Here is a 27,134-nt window from a genome sequence, read left to right as displayed (position 1 = left end):
GATTAACCCTAAACCTGTTTAATCTATGTTGGTTGAATTTAATGCACAAATAAACTATTATTGGCGATCACTTGAATTATAATCACAATTAACCCTAACAAGATTATTACTTATCTTATTAAGCGTGATTACAAGTACAAATTCCCTGTAAACATGCAATAAAGGTGTGATCAAGCAATAACAATAAATATAATATGCATATCAAGCAACATAATAAATAATCAACATCATTAATAATAATATTAATCATAATCACAATAATATTCATGTTAAAGCATAGCAAGATCCTAAGCATGATACTAACAAGATTAATAACAAACCCTAGCATGTCACTAAGCGATAAAAATCAAATCTTTAACCCTAACATGATACTAACATGAACAAATATTAGGAAGAATATAAAAGGCATCGTAGCAACAATCATATTTGATATTAAAATTAACCTAGACATGATACTAGGAATATCATAATAACAATATAAACATGATGTCTACATCATAAATCAATTAATCAATTAAAGTACTTACTTGGATGCCTGTACCTCTTTCTAATAACAAAATACACACGGTAGTAACTTCAAGGAAAATAATAAACAAAATAATTAAATTAAATAATTGAAAGAGAGATTTGGGACCAAACCCTCAGAAATTAAAACCTTTCACGTCTAGGGCGAAGGCAACTTCTAATGTGGCTAGGTGTTTCTAGATCTTGTGAATGCGGAATTTTGTATTTGAGAAAAGGCTAGTTTAAAAAGAGAGAGAGAGAATAATCAAGAAAATCTTGATGAGAGTTGGTGATAATTGATGATAATTGGTGAATGAAAACGGAGTTTTTGATACGATATTTATAGAGAAAATCAGGCAAAAAAGATAATTTAACAAAATAGAGTCTGAAGATCACAAAACAGCATTGGCGCCAACCCTGGCTAACTGGCGCCAGGCACCAGTGGCTAGCGTCTGGCACCAAGCCTGGTTCCAGGCGCCAAGGCCTGGGGTTGGACGCCAAACTGGTTTTCAACGCGTTTTCAAAAATCTGATAAATTTACCGTACTGGAAGATAAAATAATATAATTTCTTCGAAAATGCTATTTGATCTTGATTAAAACTCTGAAAAGTCCTAATCGAATTAGGAATGATGAGAACCTTCTAGAATTTTCTAGAAGACTAAAACCATTCCTAATTGCATTAGGAATGATAAATCATATTAGGCCCTCCCCTAGATCATTGGGCCGTACATAAAGCTCAAACCGGACCCAGTTTAGTAAATTGGCCATAATTTCCTCAATATTCATCGGAATTGGGCTTATAATATATCGTTGGAAAAATCTTTGCAAGCCCCATCCAAATACACCACTATTGGACCCATATCATGGACCAACCTAACTGGATTGGCTGTTTTCTTAAAATAAAGTTTTCCAAAACAGGGAGAAGAGAAAAGAAATAAAACTTTCCGCAACACTAGACCTTTCCACACTTTCGTTTCATTCGATTATGATTCGTCGTGAAAGGTACTCATCACCGGGTTTGGTTTTGGGGAGACACAAATGGGTGTCTACAGAAGCCCCCACTTTGACTGAGTTTGGAGAAACGCAAGCTTCGAAAACAAAAGTCAAAGTATCGATAGGGACGGAGAATGATTCAGGACGTTCTGCGATTTTAAATCATTCTTGTAACGCCGATACCTACAAAACTATTGTTAGTTAAACAGATAAAAGAGTTAAGAAACACGTATCTTGCACCGTCGAGCACACGTCTCTGAAAGTAACCGATTTGCTGCCGCTTTGTTGTTATTTTGATGACCTCATGCAAGCTAGAGAATGCCATCCCGCTTGAAAACCTCTACGCCTTGTAACTGCTTCCAAATTAGAAGATTTCTTCGCCCGAAACTATCCTCCCCGTGATGATAATATTCCACATCCAAGGGAATACTATCGAAGATTATTTCTCTCGAAACAATCCTCATCCGCATTGATAACATTCCACGTCCAAGGGAATACTATCGAAGATTGCTTCTCTTGAAACAATCCTCATCCGCATTGATAATATTCTACGTCCAAGGGAATACTATTGAAGATTATTTCTCTTGAAAAAATCCTCAGTTGTTTGTGACAACTCTCCACAATCTAGGGAACACCACCTTGCTGTTTCGATGTTCACTCGTCTCTGAACAAAGAGCTTCTTTTTTATATGACTCTAATTTCCGATGTGATAGTCTTCGAAAAGATCATTGCTTCTTAATGTTTGCTATGCCAGTACGTCGGTACTTTGCTGCCTGTGAACCAGTATATCGGTGCTTTTGCTGCTTGTGAACCAGTATGTCGGTGCTTTTGCTGTGATGACAATCCTATTTTCTTTGGGAATATTTGCCAACACAACTCTTATATGATGTAAGACAATCCGATTTAGGGAAAGTTGTCAATGCTTCGTAACAATCCATCCTTGGAAATGTTGTCACGATGAAGCGACAATCCGTACCTCGGAAAATTTGCCAAAATCCAATTTTTGGAAAAGTTGCCAATGATTCGTAACAATCTTTCATAAGAACTTTGCTACGATCGACAATCCACATCTTGGAATATAACTCTTGAAAGCAATCCACCTTGGAAATTTGCCAACGCTATGCGACAATCCTTTTGAGAAAATATTGGCACTATTGACAATCTGTTTCTTGGAACATTTGCAAAAAAGAGTCGACCGACAATCCACTTCGGGAAAATTTGCCACTTATTGAAATGAATGACAATCCACGTTGAGGAACTTTTGCCGATATTTATGATGAATAGAAACCTACAACAATCCTTTGGGAAATTTTGCCATAGGGAACTAGGTGTATGACAATCCAATCTCGGAAAACTTGCCAACGAGCTATGAATGTATGACAATCCGAACTTGGAAAAACTTGCCAAACAAAGAAGGAGCATGACAATCCACGCTTGGAAACTTTGCCAGAGATGACAATCCAATCTTGGGAAAAATTGTCGTTGAAGAAGATGCACGACAATCCATTTTTGGAAATATTGTCAATTGGGGATGACAATCCAATTTTTGGAAAACTTTGTCGTTTAAGTGCTTGCTTTTAAACCGATTGTAATGAGCCAGTGTTTTAGGCGCTTAAGCTAAGTGAGACGATCTTTTTTCAGGTCAATCACTTACTACGATTGTAATCGAGCGAACTACTAATCATGTCAAATTGCTTATAGGGGCTAACTGGCGTACCAAGGAACCCAAAATTGCTGCATGAGGTCGAAATCACCTTTCTGGTAGGCTTCGAGCTCTGTCGTTGCTGAGATATCTCTGGCGCCAAGAATTGGAGTAGGGTCTTCCCTATTCTGCTGCACCTGTATTTATTTTTGACTATAGAATTTTTCCAATTTCTTTAATTATCTTAGGGTTGACCTAAGGCTTAATGTTGCTTGCCTCATCGACTTGACACGACTCAAGGTATAAACTTGACTCGATATGTTTGACTGACTCGAAGTTGACTCGACTCGAAGTGTAATGACACATGTGTTAGACTCAAATCAAAGTGATATGGCACGACATGACTCAATGTGTACATGACTCATGTGTGCATTGTAATGTGATCGTGCGACTCGAAAAATGCAAAAAAGCAAAAATTTTCCGTCAATTTTGTGGAGGGTACCGACTTTCTCCCGAAAAAGAAAGACGTGAAAAAGAAAATCAAAAGTTTGAAGATGCAGTTGAATGAGCTTAGTCAAATGTTGTTTGATACTATCTCTCAAGGTTCAAGGATTAATTCATCCTAGGCTATCTCAACTGTTGACTCCATGATGAAAGTATTTGGGTAACTTAGGCACGGAGGCTAAGCACTTCATGCTTCGTGATGCAATGACAATTATGAGTAATTTTGACGAAGCATGCTTTAGCGTTAAGATTTCATGACAAAGGGTTCCTAAGGGAAATATATTTGGTCATGTATGCGTGATGTGTGTGATAGTGACACTAAAGTTAGGCCGCAAGAGCTAAGTGTGTGGAAAAATATTTTATTGAAAGGATTCAAATGGTGGTGACTCTTAGGCTAGGTAAGCTAACCATGTAGGGATCAAGCCCCCAAGTCTAGCTCTAAATGAATAGGGATGAGCACAGGGGATCCCTTGATATGATCATGGTGTAAGTGTGTGAATGTGAATATGAATGCATTTTTATTACGGCCGCACCTCGATGTGAGGTTGCCTACGTATCCGTTAGGAATCAGGCCGAACGTAGCTCTAGACAAACCTCGCACAAGTGTGTATACCTCAAAAAGGTCTTTTTAAGGGTTGTAACGTGGTTAGGCTAAAGGTTTAAAGAAGAAGGGGATAAAGGCTCAAGACCCTAGATAAGCCCCCAAGGTGTGCAACCTTGCTTTTGAATATTTGTATTTTCATGCTTGAGGTTTTCTACTCTTTTTTTTAGCTCTTTCTTTTTCTTTAGCATTTATTTTATTTTAATAAGTGTGGGCAATCCCGATCATGCGGTCTATCACTCACTTGGCATTCATGTTTCTCAGGCACGGTACCGAGCACTCGATAAGAGACGCAATCTGAGACGTGTTCATATCAAAGATATTTTCATATCAAAGACATTAGAACACTTGCACTTTTGTACACTTTTATTTATATTTGCTTTTATTTTTGTTTTGATCTTTTGAAATCACTCAAGCTTTTTTTAGAATGGCATAAGTTGCACACCATCCCATCCCAAGGTTAGGTAGATGTAGGTTGAAAAAAGAAGGGTCTATCGTTAGACGAGACTCAAAGTGGTTTATGAAGAAAGGATTGTATAATTGAAGGGCGAAAGGAGATATGATGTGGCTACAAGGGGTGCCTCAAATCATTAGTATACCTTGTGCTTAATTCGACATGGATTTTTTTTTTTTGAAATGCAATGTAATGAAATGATCATATGTAAGGAAATAAATGCTCATTTTATTAAAAAGGGAAAAGAAAAGAAAAATTACAAACATAATCTAAAGGAAAAGAAAAGGTGCCTATGCTAGACTTATTGGGGAAAGGAAAAAATGAAAAAGAAATAGAAAAAGAGGTCATGAAATCTTTTCGTTGAAACTCGCCTCTTGTTTTGTGTTGTTTCATCATTACCCTCATTTTTTGTTTGTCAATCATATGACTCAAACTCGATTCAACATACATGGACGGAAGGAGTGAAGAAAGAAGGAATAGAAAGTGAAAAAATAAAAAAAATTATGGAGGTGGAGGGATATGAAGAATTAGGGATAGAATGTACCCCCCAACTCAAATGACGGAAAAGACCGACTCATGCATGAACCTAAGACATGACCATGGTGACATGTGCTCAAAGTGTGTGCTAAGACTAGTGAGTGTAGATGGTACTTTAAGACTCGTGTCATGACCATGTGGCTAGACTATGTGACTAGACTCAAGCAAAGACTAAGTTAAGACTTCACGTATATGCATTAAACTGGACAGACTGTGGTAGTTTAGTAATAACTTTTTATCTGAGACTCTGATTGGGATGAAACGAACGCCGAATTAAAGATAAAACTCGGGGCTACAGATCCATAGGTTGTATGACTCGTAGTTCTTTCTAGAACTCCAGCTATGACCAAAACAAGTTGACGTTTGTGCAGTATACGGGAATAAAAATCCGGGTTGACTTTAAGGAACTATGACTCGATTTTATGTTTATTTATTAGCTCAAATTAATTAATTAATTAATCAAACAAAGTCCTTTAGTCATTAATCAGTTTATTTAGTCTTAACACAAGTCAAACAAATGGTTGGGAAAAATCACATAGAGTATGCACAACAAATAATGCAAAATTAGTCAAGTAGGCACAATATGATGCAATGAGTTTGCAATCTAACCATGGCTCTAGTTCTCTAAAGTTCGGGATATGGTTTAGTCAATAGAGGGTCCATGGTTAATTGTCCGGATGCACCGCGCAGAAGCCTAACCGTGAAGGGTTAGCGCGTGTGGATGGGACACCGCGAGTTTTAGAAAAAACTCACTTTCATGGTTTGGTGAATTCAACATCTCAGATGTACCCTTTGTTGCCAGGAGCGTTCAATTGGGTAGATAGAGCATGAATTCCCAGAAGGTTATGTCCATATGTAGAACACATATGGGTTTCAGAAAAGTGAGAAAAAAATTCAATCAGGAAGTAGGATCGAGCAAACAATACGAAAAACCGGTCGAAATTAGAACGCATATTTCTGGCTCGGTATTGGGGGAAATTGGCGCCAGCAAACAGAGACTGGCGCCAACTTTTAACTGTAGCGCCTGGCGCCAATACTGGCGTCTGGCGCTACGGCTAAAAGTTTGGCGCTAAGCTCTGGCCCCTGACGCTACTTCCCACATGCCTCAGCAGCTTTCTGTGCTCGATAAAATCTTCCAGTTTCGCGCGGTGTTATTTCAGTCCTAGTTGTGAAAGACATTTCTCAAATTTCCTACGTGTAAAATCCTATGTTTTTGACTCATTACGAATGGTCTTTCCAATGAGAACCTTTTTATGCATATGACAATAATTGTTAACTGAGATGAACACTACAAGGGGGGGGGGTGAATTGTAGTTGAGTTCCTAAATAATAATTTTGTAAATATAAAACAGAACAAAATAAGAACTTGCGATGCACACAAATTTTACGAGGAAACCTTCTAGTGCCCAACTAGAAGTAAAACCTCGACCTTACCTTAGGGATTTCAAACTCAAACAATTCCACTATAATAGGGCAAACACCAAGTTACAACCTATTATAATTCAGCCTCTACTCTCAAGTTCGAGAATGAACTTGCTACAGAACAACACCTTGTTCTACCCAGTTTGAGTCCCACACTCAAACTCACTCGTACTCCCTAAGTACAGATCTTTCCCCTTCTCACCAGAAGCTCTCTCTGTATGCAATGATAAAAACACTCTTACCCTGAGAAACCCGAAACCAAATACAAGAATTAACACCTAGTATATGATAGGCAAGCTATGCATGAAACTCGAAACTAATATGACAGTATGATAAGCTTGGAAAACTTACGCAACTATAGCTCTGTAAATTCTTCACGCATGAAACTCACAAAAACCTAGGCTCATATTATTCTCTACTATTTATACGAGTATTACCTGTATAAACAGTAGGTTTACATAAAGATAAATAAGTAAAACTTAACTTATCTTAAAACACGGTTCTTTTAATTAAATCCTTTGAAGAAAATATTTTCAGAAAATAAGATAGAAATATTGAATTAAAAAGCATAATATCTTCTTAACAAACTGATTTTAAAAGATAAATATTTAAAGAAAATCTTTTTCCGATTTCTATCTTTTATCTTTTCCGATTTTAATTTATTTGCCAAGCTAACTGTCACGCTTCTAATAAGTTTCATGTATATCCTACTTAACATATTTAACAATGAATCTAGAAGATAAAATCTTAACTAAAACATTGTTGCGTTGTATTCTTGTTCTGGCAGGTTTACTTGGACTTCACGCTTACTAAGTTCCTCCAAAGATCTTAGTCAACAATCTTCAAGTTCCTGTGAAGGAACGTTCCTGTGAGGGAACTCAGTTCCTGTTAGGGAACTCTTCTTTTATATTGAATAACTTTCTTGATAAAGAACTCCTTCAAGTCTTCTCAGCTTTAGTTACTTCTTCCATCTCCAAGATCAATTTCACCTAGGCTGCACAAACACTTGAAAAGTCTTTATGAGATGAGTTTGCTGTAACTCAAGTTCCTCATCAAAACCTTTAAACATCAACAATTTCCCCCTTTTTGATGATGACAAACTTAAGCAAACTCTTGAGAAAGTTAAAACAAAATAAAAGGTCGTATTTTTGTATTTTAAATTTATTGACAGAAAATAAACACACAACAGAAATAGAACAAAAACGAAAAGTAAGCTAAGTAAACTAAAAGTAAACGAAACTGATAAAGTTATGATACTTTCTCAACTGGAACCCAGAACAACTTAAGCCTCCATGTTTGATTATTCTTTTCCCCCTTTTGGTATTATCAAAAAGTCCTGTATTTTGAAGTTTATTAAACATCCACCAACAGGCCCACAAGCAATTCATCGAATGTGGGAAACTAAAGGCAGCGCTGCTAAACAACCTCAAGTAAGATCTACTCTTCAGTACAAGTGTTCAAAAGATACAAAAACACACTAGTAAAAGTAGAGTTCCAACTATTCATTCCATAAACCAAAATATTTAACATCCAGATGAACAATTTTAAAAATTTACAATCAAAATCAATTGTTCAAACATTTAAAAACGAAAATTAAATATGTTCATAACTAAGACAGTGAGAGAAAAAGCTAGGCTGATTTTGAGATGGAGTAGGCTGAATTTGAGATGGGGTAGGCTAGGTTTCAAGAAACTCCAGAATCTTGTTGAAGTCCTCCTTTGTTTGCTTTGCAGAGGCCTCCAACTTTTCTTCAACCACCTTGAGCTTCACTAGGAACTCCTCCTTCTGTTCCTGTAGAGCCTTGTGAAGTTCTTTCTCCTGGAACTCCTTCTGTTCTTGAAGGTCCTTGGTCTGTTTGAGCATCATTCTCTTGAGTTCCTTCAACTCCTTCCCCTGCTCCTGGACCAATTTTTCAAGTGTCAGCACATGAAGTTTTCCAGCAGAGTCCTTCATTTGACTCTCTACCCTCTCCATTCTGTCAGCCAACTCAGCAACTTGCCCTTCAAGGATATTCTCCTCGACATCCAATTCCAGTGTTGTTCCATGCTAGTTTGAGGAACACTACTGGCAGAAATCCTCCTACTCTTCCTTACAGGCTGTTCTGACATAGCTTTTTCCTTCCTCTTCCCTGTCACTTTCTCTTTCTTTTTCTCTCCTTTCTCTAATTTCTGAATTTTTACCTGTACTACTTCCAGACTTAACCCAGCAAGGGTTTCCTCATTGATCACATTTTCTGGCTTCTCATTCAAAGCCCCATATTTTCCTTTTAAGATCACTCCTGCACTTTCAAAAACAGTAGACAAATTGGCTCCGTACCCCACTTTTGTCCTACTTGGAACACAATGAGCTAGATGCTGATACATCAAAGAAGGAAAGTTCACCTTAATCTTCTTTGAAATGCAGAAGATTACAACCATATCCATTAAGCATGCCTCCCCCTTCTTAGCAGTCCTAGGCAAAATAGTCTTTTTCACCAAATTAAACAGCAGCTTATTTAGAGGGCTTAGATCATTATGACTCATGACCTTCTTACCCCTCTGACCCCCTAATTCTTCAACTATATCCCCAGCCATGAAATTTCCTACATTGATACTACCCTTTCCCTTCAAGTAAGTATCATACCCTTCAGTAGGAGCTTTTAGAATTTTACCTAGAGTTTCTAGGTCCAATTCAATCTTTACATCATTCACCATTCTTGTTATTATTCCCAATTTTGCCTGAAAATTCTTGCAAAATTCATTCATAGCAGCAGGATACAAGTAATTTGATGAAACCCTAGTCAACAAAAATTCCCAACCTTGAAATTTAATTAAATCAAGAAACTCTAAAAATCTTGCTTTTCTACACCACACAGCGTCAAGACGATGACCTACTACATACCTTCCTGCCATTGATTCAAGTTCCTCTTGATCAATTGCCTCCTCTTCTTCATCTTCCTTTTCCAATTCTTCCTTTTCTGAGTTGTTCTCCTCTTCTTTTTCTTCCTCTTCTCCCTCGCTTATTTCCTCTTCTTCTCTGTTCTCCTCTGTTGTCTCTTCTGGGTTCTTCTCTTTTGCAAATTCATCAACTTCCTCAATTTGCTCTTCCAGTTCACATTTTGTTTTCTTTCCTTCCACTCCTTTAATTTTTGAAGAACATTTGAGACAGAGGAGTCCCCTTGATCGATTGTACTCTCTACTTCTTTCGGTTTTGGAGGAGATTTCTTAGGGTTTTCAGAAGGTGTTCGAGAGGTTGAAGATGCTTTGTAGTTTACCATGGCTAAAGGAGATGATTCTTCCTGAATTGAGTTTTCTGGACTTTGGGATTCTTCAGAGGAAACCAACTCAGCAATGATCACCATTGAAGCTTAAGGAAGGGTTTTAAAGGGGTTTTCAAAGTTTTACTGAGAGGGAGTAAATTTGATGTGACAGTGAGGTAGCAGAAGTGGGTGAAAATTTGCTTTTTATAATAAATGAAGCGGTGGGAGAGAATTTAGGAAGTTTTCACTGTTTAGTTATTAATTGAACAAATCCAATTAATTTTTCAAAATTTAAACACTGGATGAATCTTTCAAAGATTTTAAATTTCCAAATTCAGTTAATCTTGATTGAAGTTTCTATAAAACACAATTGGAACACGCTTTCAACAAGTATGCAATGTACAAATTTAATAACTTATACTGTTGAGCAGTTTAATGAACTTACCTTTGGTAGTTAACAACGGTGACACTTTAGCTATGTTTATCACACCTAGTTTGTGGTAGAAGTTCTTTTTGCTCTATTTACAATATTTTTGACTTTGCCATATCTTGGAACTTCAGAGGCTAGTACTTCAGCTTGATCATTCCAAGTTCCAGTCTCAATTTCTCAAATATTTCTCTGTTCAAGGGCTTGGTTAGAATATCTGCAATTTGATTTTCAGTTTGGCAAAATTCTAACTTAATATTCCCTTGCTCCACATTATCTTTTAGAAAGTGATGCCTAATGTGGATATGTTTTACCTTTGAGTGTTGAACTGGATCTTTAGAGATACATATAGCACTTGTATTATCACAGTAAATCGGTACACATTTAAAAATAATACCAAAATCTCTGACCTGTTGTTTTATCCATAGAACTTGTGAGCAACATGCTGCTGCAGCTACATACTCAGCTTCTGCTGTAGATAAAGCAACTGTGTTTTGATTCTTGGAACCCCAAGAAACTAACAAGGTCCTAAAAACTGTACCATACCTGAAGTGCTTTTCCTGTTTACCAAATCACCTGCATAGTCAGCATCTGTAAAACTATTCAAATCAAAAGAATCACTTCTAGGATAGAAGAGACTCAAATCGTCAGTTCCTTTCAAGTATCTAAGGATTCTTTTTACTGCTGACAAGTGAGACTCCTTTGGATTTGCTTGGAACCTGGCACACAGACCCACACTAAAAGATATGTCAGGTCTACTCACTGTTAGATAAAGTAGTGAACCTATCATACCTCGATACATAGATTGATCAATGCAAGTTCCAGATGGATCTTCATCTAATCTAGTAGCAATTCCCATAGGAGTATTGTTGGTTTTGGCATTTTCCAACTTGTATTTCTTGATCAGTTCCTTAATATATTTTTGCTGATGAATCATAATTCCCTCTTCAGTTTTCTTAATTTGCAACCCAAGAAAGAAATTTAATTCTCCTGTCATGCTCATTTCAAATTCTCCACTCATAAGGTCAGCAAAATACTTGCACAGAGATTCGTTAGTTGCACCAAATAAAATATCATCAACATAAATTTGTACAACTAAGATATCAGTTCCATTTGACTTTAAAAATAACGTTTTATCAATTTTGCCACGTTTAAAACCATTAGCCAAAAGGAACTTAGATAATCTTTCATACCATGCTCTAGGAGCTTGCTTTAACCCATAAAGAGCCTTGTCAAGCTTATAGACATGGTTTGAGAACTCTGGATTTTCAAATCCAGGAGGCCGTTCCACATAGACTTCCTCATTTAAGTATCCATTTAAGAATGCACATTTGACATCCATCTGGTACAGCCTAAAACCCATATAAGCAGCAAAAGCAATAAGTAAACATATAGCTTCTAACCTGGCTACAGGTGCAAATGTTTCTTCATAGTCAATTCCTTCTTGCTGGTTGAAACCTTGTACAACTAGTCTAGCTTTGTTCCTGACAATAATACCATGTTCATCTAGTTTGTTTCTGAATACCCATTTTAGTCCAATGGACTTCTTTTTTTTAGGTCTAGGTTCCAGATGCCAAACTTTATTTCTTTCAAATTCATTTAGTTCAGCTTGCATAGCATTAATCTAGTCTGCGTCAGTTAAAGCCTCAACATAATTTTTAGGTTCCATGGAAGAAAGGAATGCATTGAATGCACAGAAGTTCCTAAGCTGAAATCTGGTTTGAGTTCCTTTTGTGATGTCACTCATGATTGTGTCAACTGGATGAGATTTCTGATATTTCCAGGGCCTTGGAGTGAAATCTTTGATTGGATACATCCTCTCTTCATTATTGTTGACTGGTTCTTCTGTAGGAACTTGATTCTGGAACTCAGGTTGAACTTCTTCAGGAGTTTCCACATTTTGGCCTTCATTAAGATTTTCAGTCTGTTCTTGAAGTGGAGTTCCTGGTGCATTCTCCAACTCTGGTTCAGCATTTGTTTCATTATTCGTTACTTCTGCAACTTCACCATGCTGCTTCTGCGATGATGCTAGTTCCTCATCTGGATTTTGCTTACGCACAAGTCCAATTTTGAAATCATCATCACAATCCTGTACATCAACCAAATTTTCAGTCTCATCAAATATAATATGTACAGACTCCTCAACACACATTGTTCTTTTATTATAAACTCTATAAGCTTTACTATTTGAGGCATATCCTAGGAAAACTTCCTCATCACTACGTTCATCGAACTTTCCCAAGTTCCTTTTACCATTATTGTGAACAAAACATTTGCAACCAAAAGATCTAAAGTAAGAGATATTAGGTTTTCTCCCTTTCATAAGTTCATAAGGAGTTTTGTTGGTGATGGCCCTAACAGATACTCTGTTGTGTATATAACATGCTGTGTTCACTGCCTCAGCCCAGAAATTCCTAGGCAGCCTGCTTGATATCAACATTTTCCTTACCATGTCTTCAAGACTCCTATTCTTGCGTTCCACTACTCCATTTTGTTGTGGAGTTCTTGGGGCAGAGAAGTTGTGATCCATACCATACTCAGCACAAAGCTCATCAAATTTTGAATTCTCAAATTCTGTTCCATGGTCAGATCTAAGATGTATCAACTGATTACCTGTTCTTCTCTGTTCTTTTTTAACAAAAGCAACAAACTCGTCAAACGTTTCATCCTTACTTACAAGAAAGAAAACCCAAGTGAACCTTGAAAAATCATCAACAATAACCATTACATATTTCTTACCACTTCTACTTTGGATTCTCATTGGACCACAGAGATCCATATGAATGAGTTCCAAAGGTCTTTTGGTACTTACCATCTTTTTGGACTTGAAAGAAATTCAGGTCTGTTTACCTTTAGCACAAGCTTCACACACTTTGTCATACAGGAACTTAATGCAAGGAAGTCCTTCCACTAAGTTCTTAGATCTTAATTTATCCAGTAAAGAAAAGCTTGCATGGCCAAATCTTTTGTGCCATAAAAGAGGATCATCCTCAATAACACTAAGACATGTTAAACTACTGTTAGGAACCTCGTTAAGATCCACAACATATGTGTTCCCTTTTCGAGTTCCTTCTAAAATAATGTTCCCAGTGTCATTGTGGATGATTCTACACTTATTTGAAGTAAAGCTAACAGAGTTACCTTTGTCACAAAACTGAGAAATACTTAAAAAATTGTGCTTGAGGCCCTCGACCAAAAATACATTATCAATAGCATGGGAACGTGACTTTCCTATCTTTCCAATAGCAATTATATCACCTTTCATGTTATCACCAAAGGTCACAGTTCCACCATAGTAGGCATCCAGTGAGAGAAATCTAGTTTTATCTCCAGTCATGTGCTTAGAACAACCACTGTTGAGGTACCAAGTGTTGCTCCCCCTCACTGGAACCTGTAAGAAGAATTTAAACATTAGAGTCAGGAACCCAGGTTTCCTTGGGTTCCTGTGTAACATGGGTTGATTCATTTTTCTTTACCCAGATTTGTTTTACATGTTTGATATTCTTCTGAGTGCTTTGTTCTTTCTTAGGACACTTAGCTTGCTTATGCCCTGTATTGCCACAGAAATAACAAACAATGCTACTGGGCAAGTTGACATACTTCTTTTCTTTCTAGAACTTCTTTTTAAAACCTAAACCTTCAGTATTCTTAGTTTGAGCCTTAGTGATCCAATCAGGAACTCTATACTCTATTGGTTGTTTACCTTTCCTAGCCCTCTCAAGTTCCCCCTCAAGACGTGCCTTATCCATTTTTAACTCTTCCAAATCATGTTTCAATTTTTCAAAATTCGGATAATCAGTCGGTGGAGGAACTTCAGTATCAACACTCAGTTTTAACAAAGACAATTCCACATTCAAGAGTATGTTATCTTGTTTTAAGTTCTCTAGAGTTTCTTTTAGAATTTTATTGTCATCAAACAGACTGAAGAACCTGTATTGAATGTCAAACTTCATGTTATCAACCCATTCACTGTTCTCCTTGTAAGTTATCAAAGCTTTATCACTTAGATGTTTAGATTTATGCAATTCTTTTAGATCTTCTTGTATTTCCAAAACAGTATCTATTAGATTCTCTTTAGACAGATGTTTTAATTGATTGTAAGAGAACCATACCTCAGACTCAAGCTCCTTCAGTTTGGCAGCTTCATCAGTTTTTTCCATTAGACATAAATGAGCAGTTTCTTCTGATGGTTGATCCTCCTCTTCTTCTTCTGAATCTGTATCTCCCCAAGCAGCAAGCATGGCTTTCTTAACGTTGTCCTTGGTGAAGTAAGGCTTGTAGAATCTTGACTCCTTGGATTGCTCCTTGCCTTTAGTCTTTCCTTTCTCTCCATCCTGAACAGGACAATCTTTGATAAAATGATCCTTTGATCCACACTTGAAACACGTTGTGTTTCTGGAACTTGTATACTTCTTGTTCCTGTCAAACTTCCTATTGTTCATCATTTTCTTAAATTTCCTCACTAGCATAGCCATCTCTTCTTCATCAACATCTGATCCTTCTGAGTCTTTGGCCTTGAGTGCCAAACCTTTATTACTGGAACTTTCAGTGTTGGAACTCAGATGAAGTTCATGAGTCATCAATGATCCAGCTAGTTGTTCCATATTGAACTTAGTAAAGTCCTTAGCTTCCTGCATGGCAGTAACCTTGGATCTCCAGCGTTCATCTTGTGGTAGGCTTCTTAAGATCTTCCTTGCCTGTTCATCAATAGGAATTTTCCTGCTAAGGGAGTTCAATTCATTAATAATATCATTAAATCTAGTAAACATCACTTATATGGTTTCTTTGGATTGCATTTCAAACCTTTCATACCTAGACATCAATAAATCTATTTTAGAACGTTTTACCTCGTTAGTACCTTCATGAGTTACCTGTAACAAATCCCAAATCTGTTTGGCAGACTTGCATCCCATGATACGATTATGTTCATGGGGTCAAAGTCCACAGTGCAGATACTTTATAGCTAAAGCGTTCATTTCAAGTTTTTGATAATCTTCTTTATCATAATCAGAAATAGATTTAGAGACTACCTCATGCTTGTCATTGGTTTGAGTTATTTCAAAATTACCAGTTTCAATTACACGCCAAACCTGGTAATTTTCTGCCTTGATGAATATCTCCATCCTGTTCTTCTAGTAGGCATAAAACTTACCGTTGAACATAGGTGGACGTTGGGTAGAGTACCCTTCTTCTAGTTTCTCCTTGTAATTCATCTCTCCAGGAACTTACTCAGCAAAATTATCTGCTTGCATGTGAGAACCGTGCTCTGATACCAATTGTTAACTGAGATAAACACTACAAGAGGGGGGGGGTGAATTGTAGTTGAGTTCCTAAATAATAATTTTGCAAATATAAAACAGAACAAAATAGGAACTTGCGATGCACACAAATTTTATGAGGAAACCTTCTAGTGCCCAACTAGAAGTAAAACCTCGACCTTACCTTAGGGATTTCAAACTCAAACAATTCCACTATAATAGGGCAAACACCAAGTTACAACCTATTATAATTCAGCCTCTACTCTCAAGTTCGAGAATGAACATGCTACAGAACAACACCTTGTTCTACCCAGTTTGAGTCCCACACTCAAACTCACTCGTACTCCCTAAGTACAGATCTTTCCCCTTCTCACCAGAAGCTCTCTCTGTATGCAATGATAAAAACACTCTTACCCTGAGAAACCCGAAACCAAATACAAGAATTAACACCTAGTATATGATAGGCAGCTTGCATCAAACTCGAAACTAATATGACAGTATGATAAGCTTGGAAAACTTACGCAACTATAGCTCTGTAAATTCTTCACGCATGAAACTCACAAAAACCTAGGCTCATATTATTCTCTACTATTTATACGAGTATTACCTGTATAAACAGTAGGTTTACATAAAGATAAATAAGTAAAACTTAACTTATCTTAAAACACGGTTTTTTTTAATTAAATCCTTTGAAGAAAATATTTTCAGAAAATAAGATAGAAATATTGAATTAAAAAGCATAATATCTTCTTAACAAACTGATTTTAAAAGATAAATGTTTAAAGAAAATCTTTTTCCGATTTCTATCTTTTATCTTTTCCGATTTTAATTTATTTTCCAAGCTAACTGTCACGCTTCTAATAAGTTTCATGTATATCCTACTTAACATATTTAACAATGAACCTAGAAGATAAAATCTTAACTAAAACATTGCTGCGATGTATTCTTGTTCTGGCAGGTTTACTTGGACTTCACGCTTACTAAGTTCCTCCAAAGATCTTAGTCAGCAATCTTCAAGTTCCTATGAGGGAACTCAGTTCCTGTTAGGGAACTCTTCTTTTATATTGAATAACTTTCTTGATAAAGAAATCCTTCATGTCTTCTCAGCTTTAGTTACTTCTTCCATCTCCAAGATCAATTTCACCTAGGCTGCACAAACACTTGAAAAGTCTTTATGAGATGAGTTTGCTGTAACTCAAGTTCCTCATCATCAAAACCTTTAAACATCAACAATAATGTTAATCAAAATTACGCACATGAAATACTTAGAACTTTTCGAGTCTCATCCACTCATTCTAAATCATTGTCAAAACAAATTCAGGAATTAAAATAGAATTCCTCCCCAGTGGAGTCGCCAAAAACTGTAGGGAATAATTTCAAGCCTTTAAAATCCCACTAGCTTGAACCCCACTGTGATCATACACTAAAGTACAGTGGCGTCCAAAAGGGAAGAAGTTAGAGCAAAAGAGTCACTAACAAGTTTTTTTAGGAACTTGTAAACCGTTCACGAGGTGAAGGTTACACCCCTTAACGATGCAAGAGATCGTCAACTCCATAAGGTCATGAACCAAATAAGGGTTCGGGGATGATGGTACAAATCCAACCTAAAAGAGATTGAACCTGCCCTAATAATAGGCCTCTACTTTATTCTGCTCGTATTCGTGTGCGCTTTCTGATTAACATACAATCAATAGGATTAACCCTAAACCTGTTTAATCTATGTTGGTTGAATTTAATGCACAAATAAACTATTATTGGCGATCACTTGAATTATAATCACAATTAACCCTAACAAGATTATTAATTATCTTATTAAGCGTGATTACAAGTACAAATTCCCTGTAAACATGCAATAAAGGTGTGATCAAGCAATAACAATAAATATAATATGTATATCAAGCAACATAATAAATAATCAACATCATTAATAATAATATTAATCATAATCACAATAATAATCATGTTAAAGCATACCAAGATCCTAGGCATGATACTAACAAGATTAATAACAAACCTTAGCATGTCACTAAGCGATAAAAATCAAATCTTTAACCCTAACATGATACTAACATGAACAAATATTAGGAAGAATATAAAAGGCATCGTAGCAACAATCATATTTGATATTAAAATTAACCTAGACATAATACTAGGAATATCATAATAACAATATAAACATGATGTCTACATCATAAATCAATTAATCAATTAAAGTACTTACTTGGATGCCTCGTACCTATTTCTAATAACAAAATACACACGTTGGTAACTTCAAGGAAAATAATAAACAAAATAATTAAATTAAATAATTGAAAGAGAGATTTGGGACCAAACCCTCAGAAATTAAAACCTTTCACGTCTAGGGCGAAGGCAACTTCTAATATGGCTAGGTGTTTCTAGATCTTGTGAATGCGGAATTTTGTATTTGAGAAAAGGCTAGTTTAAAAAAAGAGAGAGAGAATAATCAAGAAAATCTTGATGAGAGTTGGTGAGAATTGATGATAATTGGTGAATGAAAACGGAGTTTTTGATACGATATTTATAGAGAAAATCAGGCAAAAAAGATAATTTAACAAAATAGAGTCTGAAGATCACAAAACAGCATTGGCGCCAACCCTGGCTAACTTGCGCCAGGCACCAGTGGCTAGCGTCTGGCGCCAAGCCTGGTTCCAGACGCCAAGGCCTGGGGTTGGACGCCAAACTGGTTTTCAACGCGTTTTCAAAAATCTGATAAATTTACCGTACTGGAAGATAAAATAATATAATTTCTTCGAAAATGCTATTTGATCTTGATTAAAACTCTGAAAAGTCCTAATCGAATTAGGAATGATGAGAACCTTCTAGAAGACTAAAACCATTCCTAATTGCATTAGGAATGATAAATCATATTAGGCCCTCCCTTAGATCATTGGGCCGTACATAAAGCTCAAACCGGACCCAGTTTAGTAAATTGGCCATAATTTCCTCAATATTCATCAGAATTGGGCTTATAATATATCGTTGGAAAGATCTTTGCAAGCCCCATCCAACTACACCACTATTGGACCCATATCATGGACCAACCAAACTGGATTGGCTGTTTTCTTAAAATAAAGTTTTCCAAAATAGGGAGAAGAGAAAAGAAATAAAACTTTCCGCAACACTAGACCTTTCCGCAACACTAGACCTTTCCACACTTTCGTTTCATTCGATTATGATTCGTCGTGAAAGGTACTTATCACCGGGTTTTGTTTTGGGGAGACACAAATGGGTGTCTACACTATGCCATCCATATTCTTAATTGTAGGAGGCAAGTCGGCATGCAAGTGGGTGGGGTTTTCCCCCTCTTGCCGACAATTTTTTTTTATATATATTTATATATATTTTGAAGTAGATATTTTTGTGTAGTACTAGCGTACTACATATATGAGTTGAACTCATATTTAAATAGCGAATTTTGTACTTTATCGTTTGAATCGGGTACAATATATTAACGGTTAAAAATTTGATTTGGGTACGACAAATTTTTGCCTTGGCTCGTATAATTAAAATCATTATAAAATATAGATATAAAATTATCATATAAATATTTTGTGTGATAAAATATATCGGAAAATCCATATTTAATAATTATTAAACGACTTAAAAATACGGGGTATTATAGAAGACGAAAATAGAATTTTGTTTGGGGGTCGCCGCTGGTGGTTCGAAAAACCTTAGCGGTGAGTTGAATTGCGTAGATAAGGGTTTTGGAGGAGTCAAATCTAGTGGTAGGCATGGCGATTTTGGGGATGGATTCGCTGGTGGACATCATGGGCTTACCGGTGGTGTTAAAAATGATTTTGAGGAAAGTAGTTCGGGAAAGAAGTTAGTTGGTGTCTTAGGTGGCTCACCAGCAGAGCAATTTGAGAAGGGAGATGCTAGAAGAAGTGGGTCCGATAGTGGTCTTGGATCCTTAGCCTTAAAAGGTAAGTTTGGTTGTAAGACACCACTAGCGGTGGCCTGAGCAAGTATAGCGGTGGCCTGAGCAAGTATAGAGGTGGCTTTGTGAAAGGAGGGTCTGGTGCGTGTGGATCTGGTGGTGGTCCAGGTTGTTGAGTCGCCGGAGAAAAAGGTGATGACAGGTGCAAGAGTAGTGATGGCAGAAGCGGCGTGGGTGGAGGCGAGATCAACGGTAAAATCGAGTCATCACCGTGGATGGTTGTGAGAAAGGGCAGTGATTTTACCAGCGGTGGTGATCTTGTTGGAGGTGGACTGATGTCTTTTATTGGTGGGGGGTCTGTTGGTAAAAAAGGGTGGTACTGGGTACTGAAAATTTCAGAAGTGGGGTGTATGAGAAGCTTCGTGGAAATCGTCCTTAGCTTGGAGAACAAGGAAAACCTAGAAGGGGATAGTAAGGGTATTATTGTCAAAGGAACAAAAGAATGGATTAGATTGCAACCTGATGGTATTTGGTGTAACACAGCGTGGGTTAATCCTATCCTAGGTAAGTGGGCTTACTCTTTTAAAGCCTAATCTATCACATTTTGTGGTGACTCAAGGAATGTTCAAGTTGCTTACAAATTAGATTTGCCTTATCCTTCATGTTTTGGGTTTGTCAACTTTAGGGCCATTCATCCAACATTGGTTCTAAATTCCAAGTTCATAACCCAAATTTTCCACTATCATTCTTCTAAGGATTTTTTGTAAATAACCACCCTAAGATGTACCATGTGTTGAACTAACCACCCGTTTTTTTCGAAATAAAAAAATACCACCCATAAATGTCAAAACCATTAGATTTCACCACCCTTCTCCAATTTCGGCTAGTTTTCCGACTTAGGGTACATGTGTCACCACTTAATTTCTCGAAAATAAAATAAAAAATAAAATTAAAAAACCCCTTAAAGCTCCCCCATCTCCTGTCACCCCACCAAAATCAACCACTTGTCGGACTACCCTCACCCCAACACCATTACTTTTGCCGACGAACCTCACCAAGCCCCAATTCTTGCTTGCAAAACCCCACCTAGTCCCCACCCTAAACCCCTACCCATGTCAAACCCCACCCACTTCGCTCTTCCCCACAATAACTCAACCCACGTTGTCGTTTCCTCTCGAAACGCGCGCATCACCGCTACCTCTGCTCACAAGGTTGCACTCTTCAATTTTTATTTAATTTTATGTTTTGTAGGGTTTTGATTTGTTGGTTTGATAAGATTATTGAATTAATTCAACCAACAATGGATTTGAAGCACGTACAAAACTTCTGAAATTTTTAAGTGATTTTGTAATTGATTGAAGAAGAGAGAGATAAAGAGGAAGAAGAGAAGCTTTAGAGAGTTTCTAATTTCTCTGGAAATATGGGTTGATAGCGGTGACACCTGACGGTGGTTGTGACAATGGTGGAGAGATTGAGGAGTGGACGAGATTGCTGGAACGGAGATGGGAAATGGAAGGGGTGCAAAAAACGGAAACGGGGAAGGGGATGGGTTGCCGGAGATGGCAGCGGTGGGCTTGGATTTTTTTATGATTTAATTTTTATTTATATTCTGTGGGTCCCTAAGTCGAAAACAGGCCAGATTAAGTTGGAAAACTAGCCGGAATTGGAGAAGGGTGGTTAAATCTACTGGGTTTGACATTAATGGGTGGTAATTTTTAATTTCGAAAAAAATGGGTGGTTAGCTCAATACATGTTACATTTTAGGGTGGTTATTAAAAAAAAAAAAAAATCTTCTTCTAACCTTGAGCTCCCAAAACCATCAGCCTGTAGTCTTCCTCCTAACACACACTCTCATTTCTTTGGCCAAGGGTTAAATTAAAATATTCATTTTAATTTACAACCTTACCATCCCAAGTCAACAAATACCAACTCTACCAAAAATTCAATCATCTATCATGACAAGCTGGTTGTAGGGAATATTTCAAACATTATCCCAAGCTTGAACCCCACTGTGATCATACACTTAAGCATGGTGGCGTCCAAAGGGAAAGAAGATAGAGCAAAAGAGTCGCCAACACGTTTTAGGAACTTGTAAACCATTCACGAGGTGAAGGTTACACCCCTAAACGATCTAGGAGATCGTCAACTCCAATAGGTCTAGAAGCATGACTGGTAGTTCGGGGATGAAGGTACAAATCCAACCTAAAAGAGATTGAACCTGCCCTAATAATATGCCTCTACTTTATTCTGATCGTATTCATGTGCGCTTTCTGACTAACATGCAATCAATAGGATTAACCCTAAACCTGTTTATCTATGTTGGTTGAATATTAATGCACAAATAAAACTATTATTGGCGATCACTTGAATTATAATCATATTTACCATAATAAGATTATTAATTATCTTATTAAGCGTGTTTACAAGTACAAATTCGCTTTAAACATAAATAAAAGGTGTGATCAAGCAATAACGATAATAACATCAAGGAACATAATAATAATTATAAATAACAATCATCATAATAATAATTATAATAAATAATCATGTCAACGCTAAAGAATAATAATAGCAAGATCCTAGGCATGATACTAACAAGATTAATAAGAAACCCTAGCATGTCACCAAATAATAAAGATCAAAGTTTAGCCCAAACATGATACTAACATGAATATTAGGAAAGGATATAGGAAGCATCATACTTTTAATCATACTTGATATTAGGATTTTTTAGTTGTTACCCTAAACATGATACTAGAAAGATCAAAACACCCTAACATGACGCTAGGAATCATAATAATAACCTAAGCATGATTTCTACATCATAATATCAATGAAAACCATTAAAGCCCTTACTTGGATGCCTCGTACCTCTTTCTAATAACAAAATACACGCGTTAGTAACTTCAAGGAAAATAATAAAATCAAACAATTAAAATAAATAATTGAAATAGAGCTTTGGGAACAAACCCTCAGAAATTAAAACCTTTCACGTCTAGGGCAAAGGCAACTTCGAACAATGCTAGGTGTTTCTTGGTCTTGTGAATGCGGAATTTTGTATGTAAAAAGGTTTGTTTAGAAAAGAGAGAGAAAGAACAAGCTTTAGCTTTGAGAGAGAAGAGAATTAGAGAATTGTTATATTTTATGAGAATTGGTGATGAAAAACGGAGATTTTAGGAGGCTATTTATAGAGAAAATCAGCCAAAAGGATAGAAACAAATCAGAGTTTTGACGAGGAAAAAAGAAGTTAGCACCAGGCACTGACCATTAGCGCCAGGCGCTAAGGCTAGTGACAGGTTAGCGCCAGGCGCTAATTAATTTTTTCATGCATTTTCTTAATTCAGATAAAATTTAGCCGTACAGCAGGGCAAAATCGTATTTTCCTAAAAAACACACTTTTATTTTGATTAAAACTCTAAAAACTCAATAAAAGTCAATTTATCAATGCTAATTGAATTAGGAATGAAAAGAACCTTCTAGAAGAATCTAGAAGACTAAAATCAATTCTAATTGCATTAGGAACGATAAATCCATAATAGGCCATCCTCTAGATCATTGGGCCGCTTATAAGGCTCAAACTGGGCCCAGTTTAGTAATTGGGCCTTAACTTCCTCATTATTCATCGGAATTGGGCATATAATATATCGTTGGAAAGCTCTTTTCAAGACCCATCGAACTACACCATTATTGGACCAATATTATGGACCAATTATACTGGATTGACTTTTTTCTTAAAATAGGTTTTAAAAAATAGAGAGAAAATAAAATAAATTAAAACTATCCACAACACTAGACTTTCCACACTTTCACTTCATTCGATTATGATTCGACGTGAAAGGTACTTATCACCGGGTTTGGTTTTGGGGAGACACAAATGGGTTTCTACAGAAGCCCCCACTTTGACTGAGTTTGGAGAAACACAAGTTTCGAAAATAAAAGTCAAAGTATCGATAGGGACGGAGAATGATTCAGAACGTTATGCGATCCTAAGCCACTCTTGTAACGCCGATACCTGCAAAACTAGCGTTAGTTAAACAGATAAAAGAGTTAAGAAACGCGTATCTTGCACCGTCGAGCACACGTCTCTGTAGGTAACTGATTTGTTGCTGTATTTGCTGTATTTGATAACCTTCTGCAAGTAAGGGAACCCCATCCTGTTGTTTGTTTTGACGATCTTCTGCAAGCTAGAGAATACCACCTAAAGACAGCTACGCTTGTAACTGCCTCCTAGACTTCTGCAGGCTAGAGAACCCTATCGAAGATTGCTTCACTTGAAACCACCTTCTAGCACTTTGTGACCATCTTCCGCAAGCCAGGGAACACGATCGAAGATAACTTCGCTTGAAATCACCTCTAGTTTTTTGTGACAACTCTCCGCAAGCTAGGGAACGCTGTCGAAGATATCCTCGCCTGAAGTTATCCTCATTTGTTGCGATAATATTCCCGAGGAAAATTACCGAAAACCTGTATGTCGGTGCCTTTTATTGTTTATGAACCAGTATGTCGGTGCCTTGCGATGAGCCAATGCTTAGGCGCTTTAAGACAAGTGAGACGATCATTCATCAGGCCGATTACTTTATGTAATGGTAATCAAGCCGATTACCAAATCATGTCAAATTGCTCAGAGGGGCTAACTGGCGTACCAAGGAACCCAAAATATTGCTGTATTAGGTCGAAATTACCGCAATGAGTGGATGAACAGTCCGTCGCCGTTGAAATATCGCTGGCGCCGCATATTTGGCTCTAGCGCCGGACGCTGGCACTAGCGCCAGGCGCTAAGCCTTATCGTCTGGCGCCAAGGCCTGTCACTTGGCGCTAGAGTCGAATTTTCCATATATACCCCTTTCTTCTTCATTTTCGCTGCTGCTGCTCATTCTTGCACGAGAAATCGCCTAGAACTTCAATTCATCCGTTCTTGCTCGTTTCTCAACCAAATTTGCTCAAATTTGTTGCAAATCAAAGCTTATTTCATCCATTTTCCTTATCTATGTAAGTTTTTTTCCAAACTCACTCCGGTTTTAATGAATTTCGCATATGTTTGTTCACGAATTCCTTGAAAATTCAAAACTTGAATTGCTTAATTCACTTTGTTTATCAAATTTTATGCCATGAAATTGTTTGATTATGTTTTTATATTGCCTTGGGGGTAGTTTGAGACTTGTTTGACTCAATTTGGTGAAGAAACGAACAAATCACCATTGTTGGACCTCTTAAGGTCGGGAAGACAATGTGGTTTGTTCTTGATGTTTTTGCTAGCAATTCTTGTCCAATTTGTCACAATAATTACCATAGTATTGCAAAAAATTGTTTGAGTGCTTCAAAAATGCCGTATATGCTCAATTTGAATTTGTGCTCTGTTTTAGTACTACGTACTCTATTTTTTTTTCGAACATAGTATCATGTGGCTAGGCGAACCTTAGATACTTTAGAACCTTAATTTATGTCGATTTTGCACAATGTAGTATGGCTAGACAGCGAGGTTCGGGTTCACGGTCCTGAGACGTGCGACGGGAGCACGAGCCCGTAGAGGACGACGCCGACCCGTCCACTTCTCTCGGTCCTCTCCCTGAGTGGGACGAGCGGAACCTGTACTTCTCTCCCGATCTCCACATTTATGAGAGGGTGCGACGTGGGATCACGGTTGGTAGGACGCGCTGCCACGACTCAGGCTGCGATACCTTGGGCGACCTATACAAGATGTACATCGGCATTGACGGAGAGGTGAGACTTCTCTGGGAGTCTTGCGGGTTGGCTGCGTTGTTTGAGACCTCAGAGGTCATGATTGCCTCTAGCGAGGGTCATCACGTGACTCGTGCCCTGTTTGGGACACCACCAACACTTTCCACTTTCCTTGGGGTGAGATGATGGTCACCCCGACTGACTTCAGTCTTATTACGGGACTGGAGTTTGGCTCAGTTGCGCTGCCATTTGACAACGAGATTAGCGTCTTTTCCCTTGCAGTCAAGGAGCTGTTGGGTCCGATTGCTGTTCAGGCTCGTGCTGAGGTAGAGTCGACTCAGTTTAGCGCGAAGGGGATTTGTCGTTCGACTCTAGCGGCGGATTTTGAGGATGATGTGACCACCTGAGAGCAGCGGGTGCGTATCTTTGTGCTTATTTTGCTGTCATGGACGTTCTCCCCTGGTAGTAGAGTGTTGCTTTACTACCTACCTGCAGTCCGTGATCTACACTTGATCGGGACTTATGACTGGGCCAACTTGGCCTATGCTGACTTTGTTCGAGCGTTATGAGACTCGTGTCGACACAGGTTCTTCACGGGGAACGTCGATATGTCCGGATTTTGGTGGGTCGTAGAGGTATACTTTATCTCCCATTAAAGTTTAGCTCCAAGCTTTGATTAGCACTTGCTGATGCTTTTTGCCTTTTGTAGATCTGGTTCTACGAGTACTTTCCCTCGGTTGCGCCGGCAAGACCGTCACCACGCAGGTTTCCAGTGAGTGCCTCTTGGGGAAGCCGCCGCGCTAGGATGTCTACTGCTTATGTCCGAGATCAGATCATCTCGGTATGGTTCTTTATATATTTGAACACTTTGGTATTACCTTTTATGGATTCTTATCTGATAGGCGTTCTTTGCAGGAGCCTGACGTGCAGTACCGGTCGTGGATCGGCTTGGTTGTCCCTGGGTTAGCCGCGCAGTATACTGCTGAGCGTCGCTATTTCTTGGGGACATATGGAGCAGTCGCATATCTTGGAGAGAGGGTTGCTATTCAGCATTCCTCGGACACTTTCGTCGTTCCTGTTCCTCCACCGCGTCACATGTTCAATGCCGCGAGGTTGGTGAGCATGTTAGAGAGAGCTGGTACCCCTTGGCGATCTTATAAGATCCTTGGGTGGTGCTATGAGGAGGAGCTACTGCCGTTGTTGGCTCTAGTCCCTGTACTGGCTGAGGAGGTGGCGTTATGATTTTCATCTTTTACCTTTCGTTAAGTAGCCCCCAAGTAATGTTTTACTAGCTTTGATTTTCTTTTGTCAGGCTGGACCTATTGAGTTCGTGCCACCTCGTATGTCCATCCATTATCAGGGGACATACGGGCCGATCGAGGAGATGATTCCTCCGACTCCTGAGGGTGAGCGCTTCGTGGAGCGGTCGATTCCTCGTCATCAGACTCGGGTAAGCATTATTTATCTGTAATTTTTGTCCATATATGTTATGCATCATTACTGACTTTATTTTCCTTGGCAGTTCTCGCGCGAGGTGGTCACGGTAATGGCACGGTGCATAGATGCCTTCCGGAGCTAGCTCGTTTGGATGAGGAATGTGGCTACGTGTTGTCGCGACGACGCCGTTCAGGAGGTAGTTTTCTTTCTTATTTTTGCATTACTGCTTTTATTTTGATTGTTTCTGACTTAGTTTCTTCTTGCAGGGTCAGCCCATTCCTTCTCGTACCCGTACGAGACCTGAGGTGCGGAGAGAGCTGACAAGGTCTAGCTCGAGACGTTGCCGTATTGGTTCTGGCGGTCGGGGTGGTCGTTTTGAGGCTTCCCGCACCGAGGCGGTAGAGGGCTCAGGCTCTTCATCTGAGGGTGCACACGCTGCGCCGGTAGGCCAGGGAGAGGCTACCTCGGCTCTTAGAGGTGGTAGGATGTACGAGGTCGGCTCGTCATCGCAGCAGCCTCCACAGCCTCAGCCTTAG

The 27,134-nt window shown here is 38.2% G+C and overlaps 1 protein-coding gene across 1 annotated transcript; it reads left to right on the top strand.

The window, feature by feature from the left end:
• Positions 1-24,960: 24,960 nt before the first annotated feature.
• On the top strand, positions 24,961-26,474 carry LOC110737331. Its single transcript, XM_021917691.1, has 3 exons — positions 24,961-25,796; positions 25,871-26,002; positions 26,077-26,474. Exons 1-3 carry the CDS (start codon positions 25,770-25,772, stop codon positions 26,401-26,403), a joined length of 486 nt encoding a protein of 161 aa, XP_021773383.1. The 5' UTR covers positions 24,961-25,769; the 3' UTR covers positions 26,404-26,474.
• Positions 26,475-27,134: the final 660 nt, after the last annotated feature.

This window comes from Chenopodium quinoa, unplaced genomic scaffold (genome assembly GCF_001683475.1).
Source record: "Chenopodium quinoa cultivar QQ74 unplaced genomic scaffold, ASM168347v1, whole genome shotgun sequence".
NCBI lineage: Eukaryota > Viridiplantae > Streptophyta > Magnoliopsida > Caryophyllales > Amaranthaceae > Chenopodium > Chenopodium quinoa.
This window is presented reverse-complemented; position numbering and strand designations above follow the sequence as displayed.